At 44.7% G+C, this 23,733-nt stretch overlaps 2 protein-coding genes across 9 annotated transcripts in view; one reads left to right on the top strand and one right to left on the bottom strand.

Annotated features, from left to right (window-relative positions):
- The window catches only part of LOC142592741 (uncharacterized), a 37,809-nt gene extending 31,627 nt beyond the window's left edge, over positions 1-6,182 (bottom strand). For all 7 annotated transcript variants that reach the window (XR_012830792.1, XM_075704352.1, XM_075704358.1 and 4 more), the window contains exons 1-2: positions 5,892-6,182; positions 2,754-2,888 (exon numbers count right to left, since the gene is read on the bottom strand). Coding sequence is in view for 6 of the 7 variants with exons in the window: in XM_075704352.1 (XP_075560467.1) it covers positions 2,754-2,888; positions 5,892-6,072 (316 nt within the window). In the remaining variant the exon portion in view is untranslated. The remainder of the gene's footprint in view (positions 1-2,753; positions 2,889-5,891) is intronic.
- Positions 6,183-6,449: 267 nt separating this feature from the next.
- Positions 6,450-23,733, top strand: part of LOC142592740 (uncharacterized) — a 37,767-nt gene continuing 20,483 nt past the window's right edge. Inside the window, exons 1-2 of one of the 2 annotated variants that reach the window (XM_075704350.1) lie at positions 6,450-6,763; positions 19,439-20,123. In XM_075704350.1, the coding sequence (XP_075560465.1) occupies positions 19,601-20,123 (523 nt within the window). In that variant the 5' untranslated portion in view covers positions 6,450-6,763; positions 19,439-19,600. Of the gene's footprint in view, positions 6,814-19,438; positions 20,124-23,733 lie in introns of both variants that reach the window. The other variant, XM_075704351.1, reaches the window with a different exon arrangement.

Below are 23,733 nucleotides of genomic sequence, written 5' to 3'. Positions count from 1 at the left end.
GTGCTTGCCTCAGTACGTCTTAGTCCGCAATAAATACAGTCCTGGCTTAAAACAACAAAGAGATGCCCCTAGAAATATCATTTTTTTGGCAATTTCCTGTGTGAAAGTTGTGTATGCTACCAGTGCCAATTTCATCTGCATCCCTATTTTCCACAGACTATGTTTCTTTAAACAATTTCTTAATCGATTATCCCCCCCCGTCCCCCCCCTTACACACACACACTGCTGCTGCCCAAATATTTGCTTGACAATTTTCTGGGTCGCTTCCTCCATTTTGTGTCAACATTCCTCATATACGTACAACTAACGGAAAACTTTCCTAGCCCACCGCTTTCCCATTAGTTCCTTCAATCGCTCCTCAAATTCTATTTTGCTACTAGATTCCCTGCCCTCAGATGATGTCCATCCCATGTCACCCTGTAACCCCCCTGATTTCGTATAGTTCCGTGTGCTCCCAAAGCAAGCCTACTTACCCCACGTTCCTTACTGTTCAACCTTGCTTGAATCTTTGATCTCATGCACAGGACTAGATTGCCAAAAGTCGGACTAGGAACTATCACCCCTTTCAAAGCCCCTCTCACCATTTCGTATCTATTCCACAGGGCCCTATTTTTTATCACAGCTGCATTCCAGCTACCTTTAGTTATATATTTTTCTTGTTCTGTTAGGTAGCCAGCCCCATAGTTTATCCACACACCAAGGTATTTGTACTTATCCAATACCTTCAGTTTAACCTCCTCTATCCTATGCTTGTGGCCCTGATTATCATTAAAAGTCATGACTGCCGACTTTTCATTACTGAACTTCAAACCTTATCTATCTCCCTCTTACTGCAGATGTCCCTCAATCCCTGCAAGTCTTCATTGTTGTCAGCCATAAGTACCGTATCATCCGTGTACATCAGTCCTGGTAATGACTGTTCAGTTCATTCTCCTTGTTTGAAAAAAAAGAAAGGGTGAAGCCAAGTCCACTTCTCTCTCATTTGGTCTCTAATCCTTGTGGACACAACATGAACAACAAAGGTGACAGAAGTCACCCTTGCCTAAGCCCTCGCTGTATCTCTATAGGCTCAGATACCTTTTATTTCCCATTTTATAAGCACCTTGTTACCTTTATAGATATCTTTTAAAAGTTTAGTTACTCCAGCTTCCGCATATAGTGTGCCCAGTCTGTCCCGCAAATACCCTTGAATATGAAATACTCTTGGATCATAGCCTCCCTTAATATCCAGAATGCCAGCCATAGGGGCCTGTGTTCCTTTTCTGCTATTTTGATACACTGTGTCCATGAGAACACATTGTCCTCTAACCTCCTTTGTTTCCAGAACCCATTTTGTGGTTCCCCCGGCACCTCCCCACTCTCCAACCATGCCTGCAGTCTGTCCTTTATAATTTGCATCACCACCCTGTAAACCACTGACGTCAGTGTTATGGGACGGTAGTTCTTTATTTCGGCTTTTTCCCTCTTTACCTTATATATCATGCTCATCTTGCTCAATCTCCACCCAGCAGGGGCTTTACCCTCCATTATCGTTTTGCTCCCTACTTTTGTTGATATTTGCTTACATTTCGGGCCCAATGTCTTTATTAACATAACTGGTATGCCATCAGGGCCTGTCGACGTGCTACTAGGAACCCTCTTCTCTGCCTTTTCCCACTCTTGTTGTTCCAAGTGGAGCCACTACATTAACCAGTGTATCCTCGTCTGATAAAGTACATGCAACGTTTCTTTGTTCTTTAAATCTTTCTGTCATTACTGTTCTTATAAATTTCGGTGCTGCTGCGAACAGGTGCCGTTCGAAGCGCTGCCCTTGGTGGTGCACAAGGCCAAGAGTCCATTTGGAAAGTTGGGTTGGTAGCTGGTCGAATTCGCATACATTTGCAAAGTTTTTGTTTGTTTGTTTCGCACGCGAAGGGTGAAGGGGAAATGCGCAAAAAATGTTCCTTGGTGCTTCAATTGTCTATGCTAACAGTATTTGCTGGTGCCAAAAAGTTTGGCAGCTTTTATTTTGAAGCCTTGCAGTCTATGCTGAGTGGACTTGTGCTGAGAAGCCATGTCCGTGCACCTTGTGTTGAGCTCAGTTAAGGGCACTTGTAGGCGTGGGAGGTTTGTTGACAAATGGTACAAAGGCAGTAAAAAAGAAAAACCTCAGCAGCGGTGGCCGTCAACCAAAGTGGCTTTGCTTCAAGACGCAGTGTCATAGGTCACCAACATTTTGTTGATGAGAGTACAGGGCTATACCCCCTCGTGATCGAGTATCTACTCACTCATACACTCATTTCACAGGTGTGAGTAAGTTTGAGTAAGTGGCTACAAGTATGTGAGAGGCCAAGAGTAGAAATTGGAATGGAAGCCGGTTACTATAAGTGAACGATAATGACTGTCAGTGGGTAAGAGCAGATGCACGAATGGTGATTGCACGCTGATGTGGATGATTACCCATGAGCATGAGCGCAAATTGCAGTGGAATTGTAAGTGCTACAGCTAGTGGCTGGGTTGTTTGTGTTCTCTTTTTCATAGGGCAGCTCAGCAGACATTGCTTTACCAGCCTCCTTAAGAAGCTGGCCACTAATTAAAATAAATTCTTGTGGCATGCAAGGGAGGTATGGCATCTACAACTTAGAAATGGGAACAGTCCAGCGTACTTGCTACCGGTCTGTTTGTGATGAACAGTCCCACATGTCATGACTGTGACACACCATTTATGAATACGTTATTTATAAACGCACCTATAAGGAAAAGAGAAGACTCACCTAAACGCCGCAGCCGTTTCTGACTCCTCTCAAACCGCTTGAGGTTCCGGGCTTCAAGCTCTCGGTTCCGTTGGGTGAAAGAAAACAAGGAGGGAATCCAGTCTGGATGGTTTTTGTGCGTGTGACAAGGTTGTCCTGCATTGGGGTGGGTGCCAGACATTTTCATCCAGGGTAAGCTTGCAAAATTGAAATTTGCAGTGGGAATGACTGTTAACCTTAAATGCCCTATGCAACATTTTTGATAAACTGATCAGTTTGGTACCTCAAAATAATGATGTGAGTACAGGAAATCCATAGTAGCATTTTTGACATGCTGAAACAAATTGTTTCAGCTGCATATAGCTGAGAAAACGAATTACAAAATGATTAATTACTGTACTATTATTTCCCTCAACTCAAATACTTTTTTCACACAAATGTACTCTCCTTGGCCAGAAGTAGAGGTGAACGGGTTGTTTTAATTTTTATTGAGTTAAAATGGTGTCCTAGATTTGTAGGGCTAAAATGGCACTGACATGAGATTTTTAACTTGTCATTTTTTGTGTTAAATGAAAGTTAGAACCCTCTAAACTACAAAAAAAATTCCAGCAGGCTATATATAAGAGGCCATGGTAGTACATATATATAGGGGCCTTTGTTTTCGGGTTTAATATCTTTTGGAAATAGGGGATAAAAGTAAGGTTTTAATGTTATGTAGAAAAACCAGGTAGAAATCAGTTTTGTTGTGTGTATGAAAAAGTGATGAGAATTATCATGAATTTTTATATGGGGAATATCAAGGCAACCCAAAATTTTGGATTTTTTGATAGCTTTAAGAAACAATTCACACAAGCAACGACTTCCTTTTGGTCAAAGACGTCCCAGTTAAACAACCAAAATCACTCAGAGGCACGTGTAATGGGTCGCAAATCATGGGGGAAAGCTCGTGCCTATAAATACTCATTGTTAGGCAGAAACTACATTAACAAAAACAACAAAGATGGGTTTGGCAATACATTCTTTACTTTGTTCTCCACACTTTTTAAACAAAGGGAAAAAATAACAGAAAGTAGCACACATGAGCATGCTTAATCCACAGGAGGTCTGATGCTTTTTCTTATTTTACAAACCATTTTTCACAAATAGCTGCGTTCAATATGAGCTGCAACAGAGTGGCCGTGGTGGAAGGGGCTCCATGGTCGCACGGTGGTGCCAACATATGACAAGGTGGATAACTGAGCACCGTCCCAATTACTGGTATTTATTAAACCAATTTTTCATGTGTCAGCAATACCGTGCAGTCTCGTAGACCCTTCGACCACGCTTAGCTCATATTGAATGCGACTGTATATTATATCACATTCATTAGGGTAATTTCTGTGCCCCCCTTAGACCTGTCACATCTTGTTTGTTTTACTGATTCCCACCGCAGTATGCGCACTTTCTCAACAAAATTAACGGAGTACCAAACAGACGCATCAGTCACCCTTTGCAGATTGAATGTAACGTAGTTACGTAAACACCTTAATGTCAGAGCTGCATTAATCTTCTTCCTAGTGCATTACCACTGTTTACAAGAGTGCGATGTGCAGGAAATACGATGCAATGCGCCAGTGTAGTATTCATGTATATGTGGCCACTGTTGATTTTCCTACGCACTTCCTTGTTTTTCTGAAGACGCCCTTTAATTCATAACGATTTTTTTTTAATACCCGATGGGAAATTTTGTCCAACAGCGTCGGAAGAAGGGCATGTACTTGAAGGGACACATTGTCCATGATTAGCTTGTGGTGGAAGAAACCTCGACTTCCACGCGAAAAAAAGCACGACAAATATGAGGACCAGCCGGGCTTCAAAGCTCCAGGGCCAGGGCGCAAGCATGGGAAGCATGCAGCAAGATGGGAAGAATTTAAATCCGGAGTGGAACATTGTCCAACAACTGAAGGAGGATTTGACGGGCACAGCATTTCTATCTTTGCTTTTCATTGTTGCCTACTTCAATCATTGCTGTACGTTTCCCAAGTCATCGTTTGCTCCTACCGACCACCATGTGCACAGCATTGAGCGTTCCTTTTCGGCCCTCAACTGGAGTAAAATCAGCCAATATAATCAGCCACTTGTCATTTCAATAAACAGTTGCAAGTAGCGCCTTGTCCTGTCTGTATTTCTTCTTGTGTGCCGTCAATTTTGGCGCTTATTCTATCGAAACCCTCAGCTGGGTTTTGTCATTGGAAAAAAGCTGCCTTCTCCCTTAGCACGTGAATGAGCTGCTGTGCATTACCGCTAAAGGCCCGAAACTGCCAGATGCTCGAGATGTCACAGACAATGACCATGGTTTTATCGATTTTCTCACGAAAGTGATGGGAAACCTTGGCAGATGCAACTGTTTGGAATGTGGTTGCGAATATGCACATATATTTGTGGTGGTTTAGCTTATTATTAGACGGAAGTAAGTAGATGTCTTAGTTTGTATCTCTTCTACTAGTTTAGTTATACTGAGTGAGTGGCCGTGGGATGTGCAAAGTGTCTGCATGTGCTTGTACATATTCAACCAATTGTGTGTAGCAGCCGTAAGTTATCTAGATGCGTCAATGTCATGCTAATTGTGGCAGCTGATATGAAAGCTCCGATATACACCTTGCACGTGTGTATACACGTGTTGAGCATGGATTTGACTTGCTAGTGTTTATGTGGAGGGCGCACATATTAAGTATAGACCAGTTGTTATTTAGTTCTGTCTCTTCATAAATATAAACTTTATTCCTTGTGCAAAGGGAAGTAATTGTTCGCAATTTTTGTCATGAGATGTGGAGTTATAAACATTGCTAGTGTACGCGGCACATCAACAGCAACAACAAAAAATTATAATAATGACTGCCGCTTTTCCTGAATCAACCTCAATTTTAATTCGTCTGGGATCAAAATGCCACCGTTAAGGACAGGAAGCTATTCGGCGAGACGGATAAGGTGATTGGAAGTTAACTGGATCGTTACAGAATACGGCCGGAGAGCTCACACCATGAACGCAATCAAAATGACAAGCTAGCTGTCATTCTGAAACAATCAGGCAATCGCGTCGCGCGGCGGGTTCGTTGTCCACTAAGGTTAATCGATACTACCTTTCACAGAAAATGACAATGAATTATCATGCCCTCTCACCCTGCAAGAAGTGCTCGCCGCAAACGCGGTCGTTCTCAGTCGGTTCCCAGTTTCGCCTTCGAACAGCGCGAATCCACTGTTGGCGTCGTTCAGGATCATGCTTCGGGAATCGAAAGAAACCGATGCCACTTCCAGTCTTCGCGCGAGTAGCACATCCCAATACGCAACACGTAGTCACCATTGTGTTAATAAGTTGGTTCTTGTACTGTTTCTGAAGGTATGCAGGTAACCCGGTGAACCTGGTTCAGCGCACACCTCGCCGCTTTGTTTGCCTACCAATGTCGTCGACTTAGTCACATGTTCTTTTAATGAACGATGTTTAAACATGGCAGTCATGACGTCACCTAGTTTTTTAAATTCAGTTCTGTTTTGTAATGCAATAAAAACACCACGTAATAATTTAAGTATAGTTATAAATAGTAAATAAAAATGTGCGCGTATGTTTTATTAAGTTAGCAATTCACTAAACTTAGGACAGAGTGGTTTGGTGCCTTCGCAGCATTTGCATTGGCAACGTTGTACATCAGTATCGAGGGAAAGAGCGTAGTAGGAGAGGGAGTTGAAAGTTGCCGTTGATCAGCGCCTCTCGGATTGTTGTGGTCGCGTGCGCTATGTTTTGCTGTAACATGTTCCCGTGGAAAGCGGATCTATTTTAATATTTCTTGCCTGAAGCGAAGCCTCTGGCGGTATTGCCATCAGCCATAGCGCGGACCCCCGAAAGTGCTTCAGCTTCGTTACAGTGCCGAAGAACGTCACGTCAAGCAAAGCGCCGCGCGAGCACTACGAAGACAAGTGTCCACTACCACGACCTCCACTACGATGCAAACCACTCTGAAGTGTTAAACCCGCTGTCATTGGTCGGCAAGTTTGTGGTAAGGTGACAACCTTTTGAATGTTGCAGCTTGCGTCGTTGATTACCGAGGTGAGAAACGTTGCCTAGTCTTGGTCTGACTCGTTCGCCTTTTTCTGTCGGTGCGTTTATGGGACGCTACACTCTGTTAGGGTTGGCGTCGGACACCACGGGCGATACGTCATCCACATACCCTCTACTTGGTCGGACACCACGGGCGATACGTCATCCCCCTACCCTCTACTTGGTCGGACCCCACGGCGCCGAAGAGGTCATTCACCCGACCTTCTCCCCGGATTCGTCGAAAAGAGGATAGACTTCTTCCCGTGCTCGGTAATGCAGGAGGAGGGGCCCTCTCTCTGTGCCTGTCACGTGTCATCGACGGAAGCAAGATCCCGCCCACACTTGTAGAGAGCCTATTTAAGGGGCTCCGAAATATACTATATTGGCAGCGAGGAGTTACGGAGTCGCCATCTATCGGAAGCGCCTCGCTGGCGTAGTATGAGGGATCACGCGGTGCGCTCCTCGTAGGTTTTGTGTCAGCGCTCATTGAAAACACCACGCTCGAGCTCTCCCGGACATTTCTGTAAGTACTTTCGAAACGAGAGAAGTTGTTTACTGTCTAAATAATAATCTTGGGCAAACTGAAAGCACACAATCGTTTACAGACGCTATCTCTTTACCGAATGCGTACAATGAACGCCACTGCGTGCGGTCGCCGCGATGGAATCTCCCGAACCGGCTTCTTGCGTGAAAGGTAGGTAAACGCTGAGAGCAAACTATGTGAAATATGTTCTTATAGTGTTTGTATAACTAAATGGAGCGCAATAGAATGAAGCCTCAATGCAGCGATCGCGCAGATTCGCAGCGACTGACTGCACGTCTGCATGCTTGTCCGCGCACTGTTTCGCTTTCTCCGCACGCGTGTTCTCGCACCGTGCCGTGAGCTTTAGGCCGCAGAATATGAGCATTTGACAGTATACAAGCAACCATTGTTGCGTGGGAGCTATCAGAGCTGTACAAAAATAATTTAATTGTTGAGACTTCGACGCCTACAGGGACTATGATGCGCCATCGCGACGATTCAATCTTTCTTTTCTTCTAAATTCTTTGACCTTTCGATATTATTTCTCGAGTTGCGTCGCACTGTATGTTTATCGGTGTTCTCAGCGTGCAATTTCCCGCTGCTCCTTTTTTGTAATCCAGTGCATTAATTCATAACACAAACATGACCATATGCCATGCTTTTTTTAAATATGCTTCTTACCGCTGCCTTTCCACTCCACTGAACTTGCCAGTATCTATAGCATCAAGAAGTTGATAGACCAAACCGTCGTGACATTAGTCGTGCAGCAGACTCAGGCGAGCGTCTGAGTGTGCGTCTTCAGAACATCGCAGACCGGGCGCCGTAGCAGAAATCTTCCTCGCGTCTGTGCTTGCTGCATACCCGAGTTGTAGCCGATGACTGTTTGCCGGTTTTATGTTTCGCGAGCCAAGCTTCACTCAGCTTCTTGTCCTGCGGCTACGTGTGAATAAGGCTGACACCGGCCTCCGTTACGTGTGTCCGGCCTTGCGGCACCTAGCCGCAAGGCCTACCATGTTGCGCGCCTTCAAAGGCAGCCACTACCTATTGTAGTGCTTTCAAGCGTTGTAAAGGAGACACTCGAAGCGGGGAAATTTCGCCACTAAATGAGGACCGCAGCGTACGAGGGAATTCAAACTCTTTTTCAGCTCGCTTCGGCGTTCCCGAAGCAGCCGACGCGGCCGCTATGTCCACGTGATCTCTCCTAGCACATCACGCCGACGGTGGCGCCAGCTTTTCCAGTGGTGGGGCTCGAGGCCAATACTTCATACTAGATACTTCATACTTCATGCTCTTCTTATTTTCTTTCAACTACCTTTGAATAAACAGTGCAAGTTTCGCACTAGCAAATCGTCTCGCCCTTGCTCGGTCGCCATGGTCTACCGGATGCCTGCAGCCCGCCGACAACACCACGCTACCCAATAAGTAATGTCGGTCGAGCTTTGATAGGCAGGCGCCGCTACTTCTCGGCAGCAGTACGGTACACTACCCTGGAGTACGCAAGAAACAGGTTGCTAGCGGTGGGATCGCCTACAAACACAACAAACTGGTTGCTAACGGTGGGATCGCCCCTGAAGTGCAACAACTCCCAAGAACGACCATGGAACCGTACCCATTATCAAAAACGAGCCGTAGTGGTGGAGATTGTAGACGGTGTTACGCACCATGCTTTCTATATTTGTGATCGCGTCCAATAAAGGGAGGATTCGTTCGGTCAACACGGTTCCGAGTCGCTTGTGTAGACGAGTCTGTCAACGCCCCTCATCGCGCATGGTGTCTGCCTTTCGGTATCTGTAATTGTGAACAACTGGAACACTGCGTTTCCCGTGGTAGTACCTGGACTTCAGCAGCCACTGAGCTTCAACTTCGCCTACACAAGTGCATGGTCTACCTGAATGGAACAGTTCGAGGGCTATGCCGACGCTACAGGATTGCACCGAGGAAGTTCGGATACGAATGCTTCTTTACTACATGGGTGCTCAAGCACAACGCGTGCTGGCGTCTCTTAACTTCGGGGCTGAAGAAGTTCAGTCGTACAGCGTTGTGAAAAGCAAGTTCACCTCGTATTTCGTGCACCCGCTAAACGAAGTTCACAAGTGGACGCAGCAAGGATACTTTTTATTCCGCGTTGCGAAACATGGTGAAAAGATGCAATTACGGTTCAACGCCCGTCGAGGACAGGCTCGTTCAAGACCGCTTTATCGTTGGTTTGTTAGACAGCCAGTTATTGGAACAACTCTGCCACACTTCTGACTTGATGCTTGATAAAGCGCTCCTGCATGCGCGGCTGCACAAAGATACCGAACGAGAAAACCAGTTATGTGGACCGGTCGCCGTTGATGCAGTGGTACACAGGCCAGGGAGAAGGCAACAGGTAATCAAGCATTAGGACTAATAGAAACGATCCTCGCTGGCACGCACAGTACATGTCACTTCTAACATAACTACCTGCTAGTAGTTGATTATCCTTCTCGCTACCATAAAGTCATCTACATGCGAAGAACTAACTCTGAGGCGGTTATCAATTTTGCCCTGGCAAGAAAGCTGTTTGCAAGTTTTGCAAAATGAAAGGAGACTTCGAAGCAGTTTCCTTAGCTAAACAAAGCTCGCAAAGCCGACAGTCACGTGCCATCGAAATGCATGCGGTCAAGACCACTCGTGAGGCAAACGACAAGTTTGTTTGGGTCCACGTGAATGGAGTTCCAGGTCGACTCAGGAGCAGAAGTTACGATCATTCCAAGCACTTTTTCGGGAGCACCGTCGCAACTTGAAAAACCGGAGGGTCATCTCACTGGTCCAGGAAAGTATCCTTTGAAAGTAACTGGCCAATTCACAGCAATGTTGCTGTCTACCACATCCACCATACTGATCGACGGCTTCTCATCCAGAGATCTTGAAAGAGTATCCACAGTGGATAGCTGTTTGCCAGGAATGTTGACCACGCTAAATTGGTAGCGCACAAGTTTGATGTGAAACCTTTAAATATATGGGGGCATTCTGTCCAAGTTGCGTTATCAGCAGCTGGTGATTGGTTTCTACCGTGAAGTTTAGGCCACACACGTACTGGTCACAATAGTGTACAGCCCATGTTACCGCTAGCACTTCTTTCTCTGTTTGGCTGTAGCGCTGTTCTGCTTCAGTTACCGACGTCGATGCGAATGCTACCACGCATTGCTCCGTCGATGGTTGTTACTGCAGATGAACGGATCCCAATCCAAATGAGCTTGCATCGCATGAGACAGTGGTATTACGACTGGGATGATACTTCGCGATGCACAGGTCGGAGGTGAGCATCACCTTTACCAGATTAAAAGTGGTCTCCTGAAGCCATGCATGAAAGCCATGCAAAATGCAGCCATTGCCATGCATTTTGCTCGCCTAGCAAGGTGTGAATCGGTGCCGTTGCCTGTGAAAAGTTGGGAAGGAAGTTGCCAAATGATTAGCCATGCCGAGGAAGTGTCCAATCCCAGCAATGCCCTTGAATGTATCCAAGTTGCACAGTGCATTGAGTTTGCTGGGGCTTGATGAGATACCAGGGTGGCCAATCCTGCTCTGGTGAGGGAGTGCTTTACCGGTTCTGGTCACCGGGATCAGGCCACACTCCAGGCCTGTTTATGCAATTTTATCAACGCGCGGACTTCTTTTTTTTGTAATCCGGTGGAAAATTGCGCGGCACTGGGATTCGAACCACGAACCTTTTGCATGCGAGGTGGGTGTTCTACCTCTATGCCAACGCTGCACCTTGGCCAGTACTTGGCCACAACCTCCTATATAGTGGTTATATATATCCTCCATATAGTGGTTGTGGCCAGTACTTGGCCACAACCTCCTACATGAACACAACAATCAAACCCCGGCCCTCAGTCCCCAGCAGCTGCGAAGCAACTGATCACGGCGGCGGTCAGACCTGCGACGCAGCAGAGGCTGCTAAGAATCACTGGCTCCGGACAGGCCGCCATTGGAACATGAACCTGGCAACGTTTAACGCTAGAACGTTATCTAGTGAGGCGAGTCTAGCAGTGCTATTGGAGGAATTAGAGGACAGTAGATGGGATATAATAGGGCTCAGTGAAGTTAGGAGGCCAAAAGAAGCATATACAGTGCTAAAAAGCGGGCACGTCCTGTGCTACCGGGGCTTAGCAGAGAGACGAGAACTAGGAGTCGGATTCCTGATTAATAAGAATATAGCTGGTAACATACAGGAATTCTATAGCATTAACGAGAGGGTGGCAGGTCTTGTTGTGAAACTTAATAAGAGGTACAAAATGAAGGTTGTACTGGTCTATGCCCCTACATCCAGTCATGATGACCAGGAAGTCGAAAGCTTCTACGAGGACGTGGAAATGGCGATGGGTAAAGTCAAAACAAAATACACTATACTGATGGGTGACTTCAATGCCAAGGTACGCAAGAAGCAGGCTGGAGACAACGCAGTGGGAGAATATGGCATAGGCACTAGATTGACAATCTTTGTAGAGCAAAATCTACATCAGTTTTTCATTGCAATATCCGTAGTATTAATAAAAACGTAGACTTGCTTTCTGCTTTCCTGTCGCTACATGAACATTCGTTCAGTGCAATTGCAACAACTGAGACGTGGCTGCTGAAAAGTGAAACAATCAGGCTTCCAGGTTACAGAACAGAATCGAACGCACGCGACTCACGTTCACGCAGGGGTGGCGTTGCATTGTTTGTATAAGATAATATATCCTATAGTAATGTTCCAGCCGCCACATATAGTTGCAATGACACTGAATCCCTTTTCATTCGGCTCGAGTGTGACGTCATCATTGGTGCAGTTTATCGGCCACCGAGCGGTAACCTCGCAGGATTTCTCGATAAGCTGGAAACAATTTTCTGCGCTGTGTCAAAGCAGCGAAATGAACCAGTGATTATAGTAGGCGACATGAACATAAACACATATGACATGCACAACCACGACTATAGCTATTTATTGCAATCTTACAACTATCGTAATTTAATTACGTCGCCGACGCGTATAACTAAGGCATCTTCATCTTTAATTGACCACGCATTAACAAATCTAGACAAGGGGGTTACCGGAGGCGTTTACCAAGAGCCAATCTCTGATAATCTACCTATCTTTGCCGCTTTAGATCATCCAACTAGTACCAAAGAAAAAAGAAACAGCATTGGAATGAAAATAGATTACAAGCTATTACGAGAAGAAATCCTTCGCATTAATTTCAGTGAAATTTTGAACGAGGACATCAACATTGAAATAAATAACCTAATTGCATATCTTAATATCGCCGTAGATAGGAGTAATCGCAAGGTCTCGAAGGGTCGACATGATATGCCCATGTGCCCTTGGATGACAGAGCACATACTTCAAACACTTAAGGCCAAAGAATACTGGCATGACAAATGGTGCCATAATAAAGATAATATATACTACTTACAGCAATTCAAAGTACAGCGGAATAAATCTGTCGCTATGATTCGATCGCGCAAAAGGGCATATTATGTTCACCTAATTACACAGACCGCTGGTAACACAAGAAAGCTGTGGGAAATTATAAACGAAATCACAGGAAAACAATGCAAGCTAACTGTGCTTCCCGAAACCACTGATAATGACGTTGTAGAGAATTTTAACACATACTTCGCATGTATCGGTCCATCCCTGGCTGAAAAGTTTAGTGAATCAGAAAATATATCTATCTTCCAGAGTCCCGTACCTAACACTTTCGTTATGTATACCATTGAACTTGAAGACGTGATGGCAACAGTCAATAAGATGTCAGCCTCTAAAGCCTCCGGACTAGATGGTATTTCTATTCGAATGATAAAAGAGAATATAGATATGTTAGGGCCAGTATTATGCCACTTGTTTAACCACTCCGTGAACTGTTCTAGATATCCGTCTCAGCTGAAGATAGCTAAGGTTGTCCCTATCTTCAAAGAGGGAGACCGAAATGACCCTTGCAATTACAGGCCGATATCCGTGCTCAGTACCATTAATACTATATTTGAAAAAATTCTAACGCATCGGTTCCACAAATTTATTGATAAGTACAAGGTTATGTGCCCACAGCAACATGGCTTTCGTCTGAATCATTCAATTTCGTCAGCAGTGTTAACGTTAACTCAAATGATTAATGAAGCTTTGCAAAATAATATACTTGTATGTGTCATATTCCTGGACCTAAAAAAAGCATTCGATACAGTTGATCACAACATACTCTTACATAAACTGCAACATTATGGCTTCCGCGGTAGCTCATTAGATCTTCTTACTGATTACCTTCATGAACGAGTACAAGTAGTAAGAATGAACAATATTGCATCATCGCCTAAGCATATGCGCACTGGAGTCCCTCAAGGATCCGTCCTTGGCCCCCTTTTATTTTCATTATACATTAACGACTTCCCACTTATTTTTGGTACAAGTGAAACCCTTATGTACGCCGACGACACTTGTATTGTAGTAACAGCCGATAACACTCGTGATCTTGAAATTAAAGCAAACGAAGAGTTGAAAAAAGCAAGTGAATGGTTCTCAATGAACAAACTTACGATTAACGTTAGTAAAACCAAGTATGTGGTATTTCGAACGCGTAACAATACCTTTCCTGCTAAATCATTAGATTTAGAAATAAACGATTTTCCATTAGACGAAGTCAATTCATTTCAATATCTTGGCGTGATTTTCGACAGCAATCTGCACTGACAAGAACAAATAAGCGCAGTTTGTAAAAAGCTCGCATCAGGATGCTATGCGCTCTCACAAGCACGGCATAGTCTCGATACTAACACACTGCGTATTTTATATTTTGCACTCATCCATAGCCATATCACATATTGTAATGAATCATGGGGTACGACATACAAAACTTATCTTGAACCTGTACGCAAACTTCAAAAGCGCGCCCTGAGAATAATTACCCATTCAAGTTACGATAAACCAAGTCTGATTTTATTTAATAGAATGAATGTGTTGCTGTATGACAAGATACACGAATTAAAAATTGCCACGTGTGTCTTCAACATTGTTAAACACAACCTCCCTTTTCATGTTTCTATATTTTACTCATCTTATCGTGCGACCAGAAATCAAACGTGCGGTAATTTTAATCTTCCTCCAACTAAAAATATTTACGGACAACGTTTGCTGCAGTTTTCAGGGTCAAAAATTTGGAATAAACTACCAGCAGAAATAAAACAGGCAAATAATTTTTCAATGGTACTTAAGAAATACTTGCTTAGCGTCAATAATGCTTTTCAATGGTAACGATAATGATGTCCTTTCTTTTATTTAGTAACTCGCTGACACCTGCTGAACATATCTTAGTGTTTCGATTTTGTCTAGATTAATATTGTGTGTTCATAATAATGCAGAAACTTGCCTGCAATCCTCCTAACTAGTGTATTGTGATTACTTAGAAATGTTTAATAGTATAAGATGCTTTTCACTGTTTCGCATTACATTGTGTACGCTCGTGCAACTTAATGGTATGCGACAAACATGTGTATACACATGATGTATTTTATTTGCTTTGTACTTTCAATTGTTATTCATTTTTCATTGGACCCGACACTAGCCTGTGGCTATGGGTCCAACCAGTTCTGGTATTTCTGTGTATTCTATGTCTGCAAATAAAGAATTGAATTGAAATTGAATTGAATAGCAGGGGAGAGTTATTAGTAGAGTTTGTGGAACAGAAAAATATGCGGATAATGAATACCTTCTTCTGCAAGCGGGATAGCCGAAAGTGGACGTGGAGGAGCCTGAACAGCGAGACTAGAAACGAAATAGGCTTCATACTCTGCGCTAACCCTGGCATCGTACAAGATGTGGACATGCTCAGCAAGGTGCGCTGCAGTGACCATAGGATGGTAAGAACTCGAATTAGCCTAGACCTGAGGAGGGAACAGAAGAAACTGGTACATAAGCAGTCGATCAATGAGTTAGCGGTAAGAGGGAAAATAGAGGCATTCCAGATCAAGCTACAGAACAGGTATTCGGCTTTAACTCGGGAAGAGGACTTTAGTGTTGAAGCAATGAACGACAATCTTGTGGGCATCATTAAGGAGTGTGCAATAGAAGTCGGTGGTAACTCCGTTAGACAGGATACCAGTAAGCTATCGCAGAAGACGAAAGATCTGATCAAGAAACGCCAATGTATGAAAGCCTCTAACCCTACAGCTAGAATAGAACTGGCAGAAATTTCGAAGTTAATCAACAAGGGTAAGACAGTTGACGTAAGGAAGTATAATATGGATAGAATTGAACATGCTCTCAAGAACGGAGGAAGCCTAAAAGCAGCGAAAAAGTGACTAGGAATTGGCAAGAATCAGATGTATGCATTAAGAGACAAAGCCGGCAATATCATTACTAATATGGATGAGATAGTTCAAGTGGCTGAGGAGTTCTATAGAGATTTATACAGTACCACTGGAAGCCACGACGATAACAGAAGAGAAAAGAGTCTAGAGGAATTCGAAATCCCACAGGTAACGCCGGAAGAAGTAATGAAAGCCTTGGGAGATATGCAAAGAGGGAAGGCAGCTGGGGAGGATCAGGTAACAGCAGTTTTGTTGAAGGATGGTGGGCAGATTGTTCTAGAGAAACTGGCCACCCTCTATACGCAATGACTCATGACTTCGAGCACACCGGAATCTTGGAAGAACTCTAACATGATCCTAATCCATAAGAAAGGGGACGCCAAAGACGAAAAATTATAGACCGATCAGCTTACTGTCCATTGTCTACAAAGTATTTACTAAGGTAGTGGCAAATAGAATCAGGAACACCTTAGACTTCCGTCAACCAAAGAACCAGGCAGGATTCCGTAAAGGCTACTCAACAAAAGACTATATTCGCACTGTCAATCAGGTGATAGAAAAATGTGCGGAATATAACCAACCTTTATATATAGCTTTTATTGATTACGAGAAAGCGTTTGATTCAGTCGAAAGCTCAGCAGTCATGGAGGCATTGCGGAATCGGGGTGTAGACGAGCCGTATGTAAAAATACTGAAAGATATCTATAGCGGCTCCACAGCTACCATAGTCCTCCATAAAGAAAGCAACAAAATTCCAATAAAGAAAGGCGTCAGGCAGGGAGATACGATCTCTCCAATGCTATTCACAATGTGTTTACAGGAGGTATTCAGAGACCCAGATTGGGAAGAATTGTGGATAAGAATTAATGGAGAATACCTTAGCAACTTGCGATTCGCTGATGATATTGCCTTGCTTAGTAACTCAGGGGATCAACTGCAATGCATGCTCACTGACCTGGAGAGGCAAAACAGAAGAGTGGGTCTAAAAATTAATCTGCAGAAAACTAAAGTAATGTTTAACAGTCTCGGAAGAGAACAGCAATTTACAATAGGCAGCGAGGCACTGGAAGTGGTAAGGGAATACATTTACTTAGGACAGGTAGTGACTGCGGATCCGGATCATGAGACTGAAATAATCAGAAGAATAAGAATGGGCTGGGGTGCATTTGGCAGGCATTTTCAGATCATGAACAGCAGGTTGCCATTATCCCTCAAGAGAAAAGTTTATAACAGCTGTGTCTTACCAGTACTCACGTACAGGGCAGAAACCTGGAGGAAAAGGGTTCTACTTAAATTGAGGACGATGCAACGAGCTATGGAAGGAAGAATGATAGGTGTTACGTTAAGGGATAAGAAAAGAGCAGATTGGGTGAGGGAACAAACGCGAGTTAATGATATCTTAGTTGAAATCAAGAAAAAGAAATGGACATGGGCAGGACACGTAATGAGGAGGGAATATAACGGATGGTCATTAAGAGTTGCGGAATGGATTCCAAGGGAAGTGTAGCAGAGGGTGGCAGAAAGTTAAGTGGGCGGATGAGATTAAGAAGTTTGTAGGGACAACATGGCCACAATTAGTACATGACCGGGGTAGTTGGAGAAGTATGGGAGAGGCCTTTGCCCTGCAGTGGGCGTAACCAGGCTGATGATGATGATGATATACCATTGGCATCGATGACCACACCCAGAAACTCTTCATGTCTTGACTGAAGCAGCATTTTGACTTGTTGGGTTTAACTCCGGCTCTCCTCAGACATTGAAGAACCTCCACAAGTCGCTTGTCGTGCTTTGCCATCCCAGCTTTGCTGCAATAGGATATGCTCGAACTTATCCATGAAGGCCACCAGAGAATGAACCAATGCTGCCTGAGGGCTCAGGATTGCACGTGGTGATACGTGAAAGAGCAAATACGAGAAAGAGTCGCTTACTGCAGACAGTGTGCACGAGCACAAAGAAGTGAGCAGTTGGTGGTAGCGAAGACTCCAGTGCAACCGTGGCAAGAAGTAGGAAAGGACTTGTTTTGTTACCAGGGACACAACTACCTGCTAGTAGTTGATTATCCTTCTTGCTACCCTGATGTCATGTACATGCAAAGAACTAACTCTGAGGCGGTTATCAATGCAGTTAAAAGCATTTCTGCTCATTTTGGCATTTCTGCAGTAGTACAAAGCAAAAATGGACAGCAGTTTGCTTCACATTGCTTTGCAGGTTTTGTGAAACACTGTGGCTTCCAACGCACCACCTCAAGTCCGAACTACCCCTAGTCAAGTGGGGAAGTTGAAAAGATAATGCGCGCAATCAAAGAATTATTTGCGAAAGGAGACAATCCTTTTCTGGCTCTTCTGTCGTACAGAGACACTGCAGGCATCACAGGGTTCAGCCCAGCGCAGGTACTGCTGGGCTGCAGCCTGTGAGCCAGGCTTCCCAAGACAGTGGCCCACCTGGAACCAATTTGGCCTGTGCCAGATGATGTCAAGTGCCAAGGCAGAGGAGGTGAGAAGGCGGCAGAAGAAAGACTTTGATCGCCATGATGCCACAGCTGTCCTTCCTCTGTTGCAGCCGGGGCATACAGTGTAGGTTCGAGACATTAAGGATACGGTGTGTGCGCTCAGCCCAGCGTCCAAGCCCTGCTTGTACGCCATCGAAACACCCACCGCTGGGCTTGTGCATAATAGGGTGCATCTAGTGACCTAGTCAGACCCAATGATGAGCCAGCTCGTAGTGAAAACTGCGAGGAGCATGAAGAGTAGGGCACAGCAACAGACACCTCAGAAACAGTGACACCACAAGTCTCCAGTGATTGCAGAGTGAGAGTCGCCAGGTTTGGGCATTGAGTCAAGACGAGTCTTGATTTGTAACCTGTGCCAGTCTGCCAAGTTGGAGCTCAAAGTTTTTTGGAATGTAGCAAAATAGACCAGAGCAACCATGACAGTGCTAATGACTCCATCAGTGCTCACAGAAACTGCTGTGCCTCAGGAGTAAATAATGTTAAGGGTTAATGCTTGCATTTTGGGGTCTGCATCCAAATTGACTGTGATTTCGTGTCACTGCATTTTTGTAGAAAGCATATTTCTCTCATTCTGTATGCATGATGTCTAATTACTAACTACTGATGTGGTGAAACAAATAAACTTCAAGCTTTGCCTGAGTATCTTTCACCACTGCCTTCTTGCTCCACAGTAGCGACTATAGGCAACACCTTCAACCAGCCCATTGGCTCACAGATTCTAACAAGGCCCTGGATACCGCACACTGAGAACTGTGCTCGGCATTCTGAATTTCTGTGTGCTGGAGTCTCCGACGCCAAATTGATCTGAATGAATGTTTGTTACATGGCAGTTTTGTTAAAAAAAAAGATGGTTTTAGCTTTCCTCTCATTATTACTCGTTCCTTTCAAGATATTGTCACGGGGTTCAAAGTAGTCAAAAGTATATTTACAGGATATTTAGAATAATTGTAGCAGTTGACAACATGGTAGACAGCACGTGAAGTCCAGGGCGTTGTCTCCTTCCAACCAAGCTTAAAACGCCTTCTTAAACAGTACTAGGACTGGTAAAGATTGCCATAAGAATGGTGGGGCATAAGTCACTTGCAACCAAACAACTGTGCTTACGATCTGTAAAAGCAACCATATGTGAAATGTGCATAAATGTGTACAATGTGAGCTGCAAGAAAGCTAACTGTAAACATTCACCCTTTGGTTGGTGAAATAAATAAATTGCATTTTCCTCTTTTCCTGTGTCATATACTTAATAAGCTAACTTCACCTTTGGTTTCTCTTTTTCAATACATGTGCTGCCATAGTAACTGCCACAAGTCAAGTCAAAAGCAGGGACAGCATTTCAGTCACTCTAGAGGATGGTGTCAGTGTCTGTAAGTGCATTCAGTGTGACTTTGTGTTTCACAGTGAGGCTTTGTTAGTGGAGCACGAGCAGCTGCAGCATCCAGTGCTTGGCCTTTCACAGTATGCGTGCCGTTTCTGCCCAGCCGCATTTCGCCACAATAACCGCTTGCTGTTGCCACCTCCAGAAACACACCGGTCGTGCAACCTTCAACTGCTTCTTGTGCGCTGGGTGCTTTGCGAGTGAGCAGAACCTTGTACGCCATGTCAAGACGGTGCACAATGACGATGCTGACGGATTACGCTGCCATCTCTGCCTTGGGAGGTTCTCCCCCAAGGATGCCCTGAAGATGCACATCCGCAAGCGCCGGAGCGACACTGCCAAAGCTAACTTACGATGCTTCAAACAGGGCTTCTGTGAAGTGTGTGATCAGTGGTGCTGGCATTGTTGCGAGTGGCATTTGTGTTGGTGCTCTGTGTGCTACACTGTGGTGAAGGTGACGTGCAGCTGTGTAGAGTCTTCCGGGGCCAGGTTTGTTTGTTTGTTTGAGCACAACATCGTTGGAGGACACCAGCCTTGCTTGTCCCTGTCCCAGCACATCCGACGAGGGCTGCGGGCACTGACACTACAGATGGCGCTTCCCCAAGGTCAGTCTACCATGCTGCCAGTGTTTTCATGGCCGTGCTTTCAAACATTTTTTTCAATAAGATTCTACTTTATCTGATTCTGACAGTGGTATGTGTGGGTATGTGTGTGTGTGAAATAACTGTCACATGCATTCAAAGGCTGTTGAAATCTGCTAGCTTGATTGACTCATTTGCATGAGCTTGCCATAGGGAAGCTAATGGGGCTCTGTAGTGGTTGTTATATCTGAATGGCTATGGACTATAAAAGATGAGACAAGAGACCGTGGATGCCATGGTGAGTGGTTGACTTGCTCTGGCCTACTCCATGTTGGGAGTGTTTCTTATTTTGTAAGCAGCGAAGAGGTACATAGGGGGCATTAATGATTACATAACATGCCGCCACAAGAACTGTCAAAAAAAGAGAATCACATGAGAAATCTTGAAGCAATTCTCACTGGTCTTCCCAAGTGTGTCTTAGGGATTGCTTGTGGTGGCACAGTTATCAGGTCTGAGGGACGGTCATGCAGAACTCTTGGATGTGAGGAATGGTGTGGTTCATTTTCTTTTGTTGACTCAACAGGATAATGGTCTTCAGGTGTTGTCTGGGGATCCCTTGAGTAGCATTGCACTCGTAGGTGGTGTCAGTTGTGCATGTATGCTCGACCATTGGCTGCTGTAACAGTATACCTCCATGGCTCTGGACCTACCTGCATTATGACTGCTTTCTTCCATTTCTTCCCATGCTAAACCCACACTGGCAGGTTCTTGCCTAACGGAGGCAGATCTTGAGCATGCTGGTCAGAGTGCTTGTGTTGAGCCTGCTGCTTTGAAGCTTTCTCTGAAGCACCTTATGTGGGTAGTGCGGTAGCAAAGTACTGGGATGGGCTGGAATAAACATTCTTCTTGTTCCCATAAGCATCTCTGCTGGGGACAGGCATCCATTAATTCTAGTTGCTCTGCGGTTCATCAGCGTCACTGAGAGTTCCTTGCCTTTGCACATTGCTTTTGTCATTGTTGCTTTGATGATCTGGACAGTTCTCTCAACTTGTCCATTTGAACAAGGAAAAACAGGGGATGTGGGTTTGTGGACGATGTCTCATTCCTTGAGGTTTCTGTACCTAGTGGAATCAAATGGAGGGCCTTGATCACTCTCAACTTCTGAAGGTATGCCAAAGTGTGTATAGATATCCCTGAGATGAGGCTGAGGTCGTGGACATTTTCCTGACTTCCACAAACTTAGAATAGTAGTCCACTAAAAACAAATAAGTAACACCATTGTGGTGGAAAAGTGGTAGGTGTCCTAGCCTGGGGGAGACTTTGTGGAAGTCCTTACACTGAGGACCGATAAGAGGTTTGCGATCAGTCTCAACCATAATGCTGTGACTACAGATATACTAGTGAAACTGTTCACAGGCAAACACAACAGCTAACAGTTCCTTCTCAGTTTGCGCATAGTGCTGCTGTGCTGGCATGAGTACTGAAGATGCATAAGCTACCAGGTGGCCATTCTGAAGGAAGATGCTGCCCATTCCATAGGAACTTGCATCTACGGATATGGCAATAGACTGCACAGGGTCAGAGTAGTGCAACACTGGAGCTGTTGTCCACTTGCTCTTGATCTTTGTTGAATGCACCTGACGTCTTAGTGTCGTGCAACATCAGACTTGAGAAGTTCTCAAAGGGGCTTCTCTTTGTTGAGAAATTCGGGATGAACTTCATGAGCTATGTTGCCATTCCCAGAAAGCAAAGCTCAGCTTTGCTAGTTGGTGCTGGTATAGTTGATGGACTTGCTCATGCTGGGATCAGGAGTGATGCCTTGTTGTGTCAACTGATATCCTAGGTAGGTGACTGATGGCAAACCCAGTTTGAGTTTGCCATAGTTCAGTTTGAGATTGTTAGCTCGTGCTATGCTGAGCACTTTACGCAAGTGAGCTGCATGTTTTTCAAGCCTTCTTGATGCGACCGAAATATGGGTAAAATATGGCATTAGAAGGCCTTGATGTTCAAAGATGTTGTCATTTGCTTGCTGAAAAAGTTCAGGGGCTGCATTGAGGCCGAAGGGTACCCGGAGGAGCCTGTGGTGTCCCCATGGTTAGGCAAATGTGCGTAACTGTGAGCTGTTTTTCCAAGTGCTAGCTGCCAAAAAGCACTCTTAGCATGCAAAACTGAGAACACAGTGCACCAACTTAGTCGCACGAACAGTTCTTCTGGAACTGGTATGAGACAGGGATGTCCCTTCACTGCTGCATTTAGGTTCTTTGGGCCTAGACAAATTCGTAGACTTCCATCTTTCTTGTTGATAACGGCAATAAGTTACACCTGTTCTGTTGGTTGCATCACGCACTTGCTTATGCCATTCTGTTCCATTCATTCGAGTTCAGCGTTCTCAGTTTTTTTTTCTTGTGCACTTGGCACAAGGCAAGGGGCAGTAAATGTAGTCTTTGCATCTGGCTGGAGGTGTACGCTGTACTCTCCTGGTAACCTGCCAGTGCCGTTAAAACACATGAAATTCTTGGAGCATGGCTTCAATCTGCTGAGAGGCCAGAGGGCAGGCCTCTTCCACTGCCTTGATTTTCCTGACTCTGTGCACCAAGTTTAGCGCTGGGCATGCAGTCGCTCCAAGTATAGGCTTTTTTTGACTAGCAAGAATTTGAGAAAGCTTTGCTTGTTTTTCACTGGGCAAGAGAGCTCACATTCATATTCAATGTTGAGTTGCTCACCTAGGTAATTTGTAACCTTAGCTTTGGTTGACACAATTATTTTATGCTTCCATTTCAGCACTAGCTGCTCAGGGAGAGTGTTCACATCAGACCCTGTGTCCAATTTGAAGTTCATGTCATGTCCATTCGCTTTGACCCTTTCGAACCAGTCTCATGATGCATTTTTACAATGTCCGCTGTGAGGCTTCCCAAGAAGAACTCCTGGTTGGATTCTTGACCTTGGTTGGCACCAGGCATCCAAACTTTCCTCTGCATCGTTTGTTGCTTCTGATGGCAAACACTTGCGTAGTGTCCAAACTTCCCACATGTGTATCAGGTATAGCCATAGGCGGGACACTGTTGGGACTGGCGTATGGTTCTGCACGTGCCACATGTACACTGAGGCACTGTTTCTTTGGGTTGCCTGTTCCTTCAATGAAACACTAGTTGTCCTCTTGGCTGTTGCTTGTCAGCGTGTTGTCAAACTTGCTTTCCTTTTCTGTTGAAGTTGTCCGCAGTCACTTCCTGTCCATCTGCAGTTGTTGCCCGCCACTTAAGAAAGTTGTTTGGGAGACAACTTGTCTACAGTGCACACAATTCAACAACATACGCAAACATGATTTGTATGCTACTGTACTCATCTGTCCAATAGTGACATTTAACAAAAGTAACACGTCTGATAGTCATGATAGCGACTATCTATCGCAGCATTTTTATTTGTCTCTCTGGTGTAGAGTCACGGAAGCTATTTCATGTTCTTCCGCACTATCCGACTCAATGGTAATTGCGTCATACTTCAGGTTGTGTGGTTCTGTTTCTCTTTCCTCACATCTTTTCAGAAGGTTAATGTGGGATAGGCTCACTCGTGAACCAAGGTCTATAAGGTAGTCGTAATCGTTGCGTTTTTCAACTGTAAAGGGGCCCTTCCATGT

Source organism: Dermacentor variabilis, chromosome 9, assembly GCF_050947875.1.
Source record: "Dermacentor variabilis isolate Ectoservices chromosome 9, ASM5094787v1, whole genome shotgun sequence".
Lineage (NCBI taxonomy): Eukaryota > Metazoa > Arthropoda > Arachnida > Ixodida > Ixodidae > Dermacentor > Dermacentor variabilis.
This window is presented reverse-complemented; position numbering and strand designations above follow the sequence as displayed.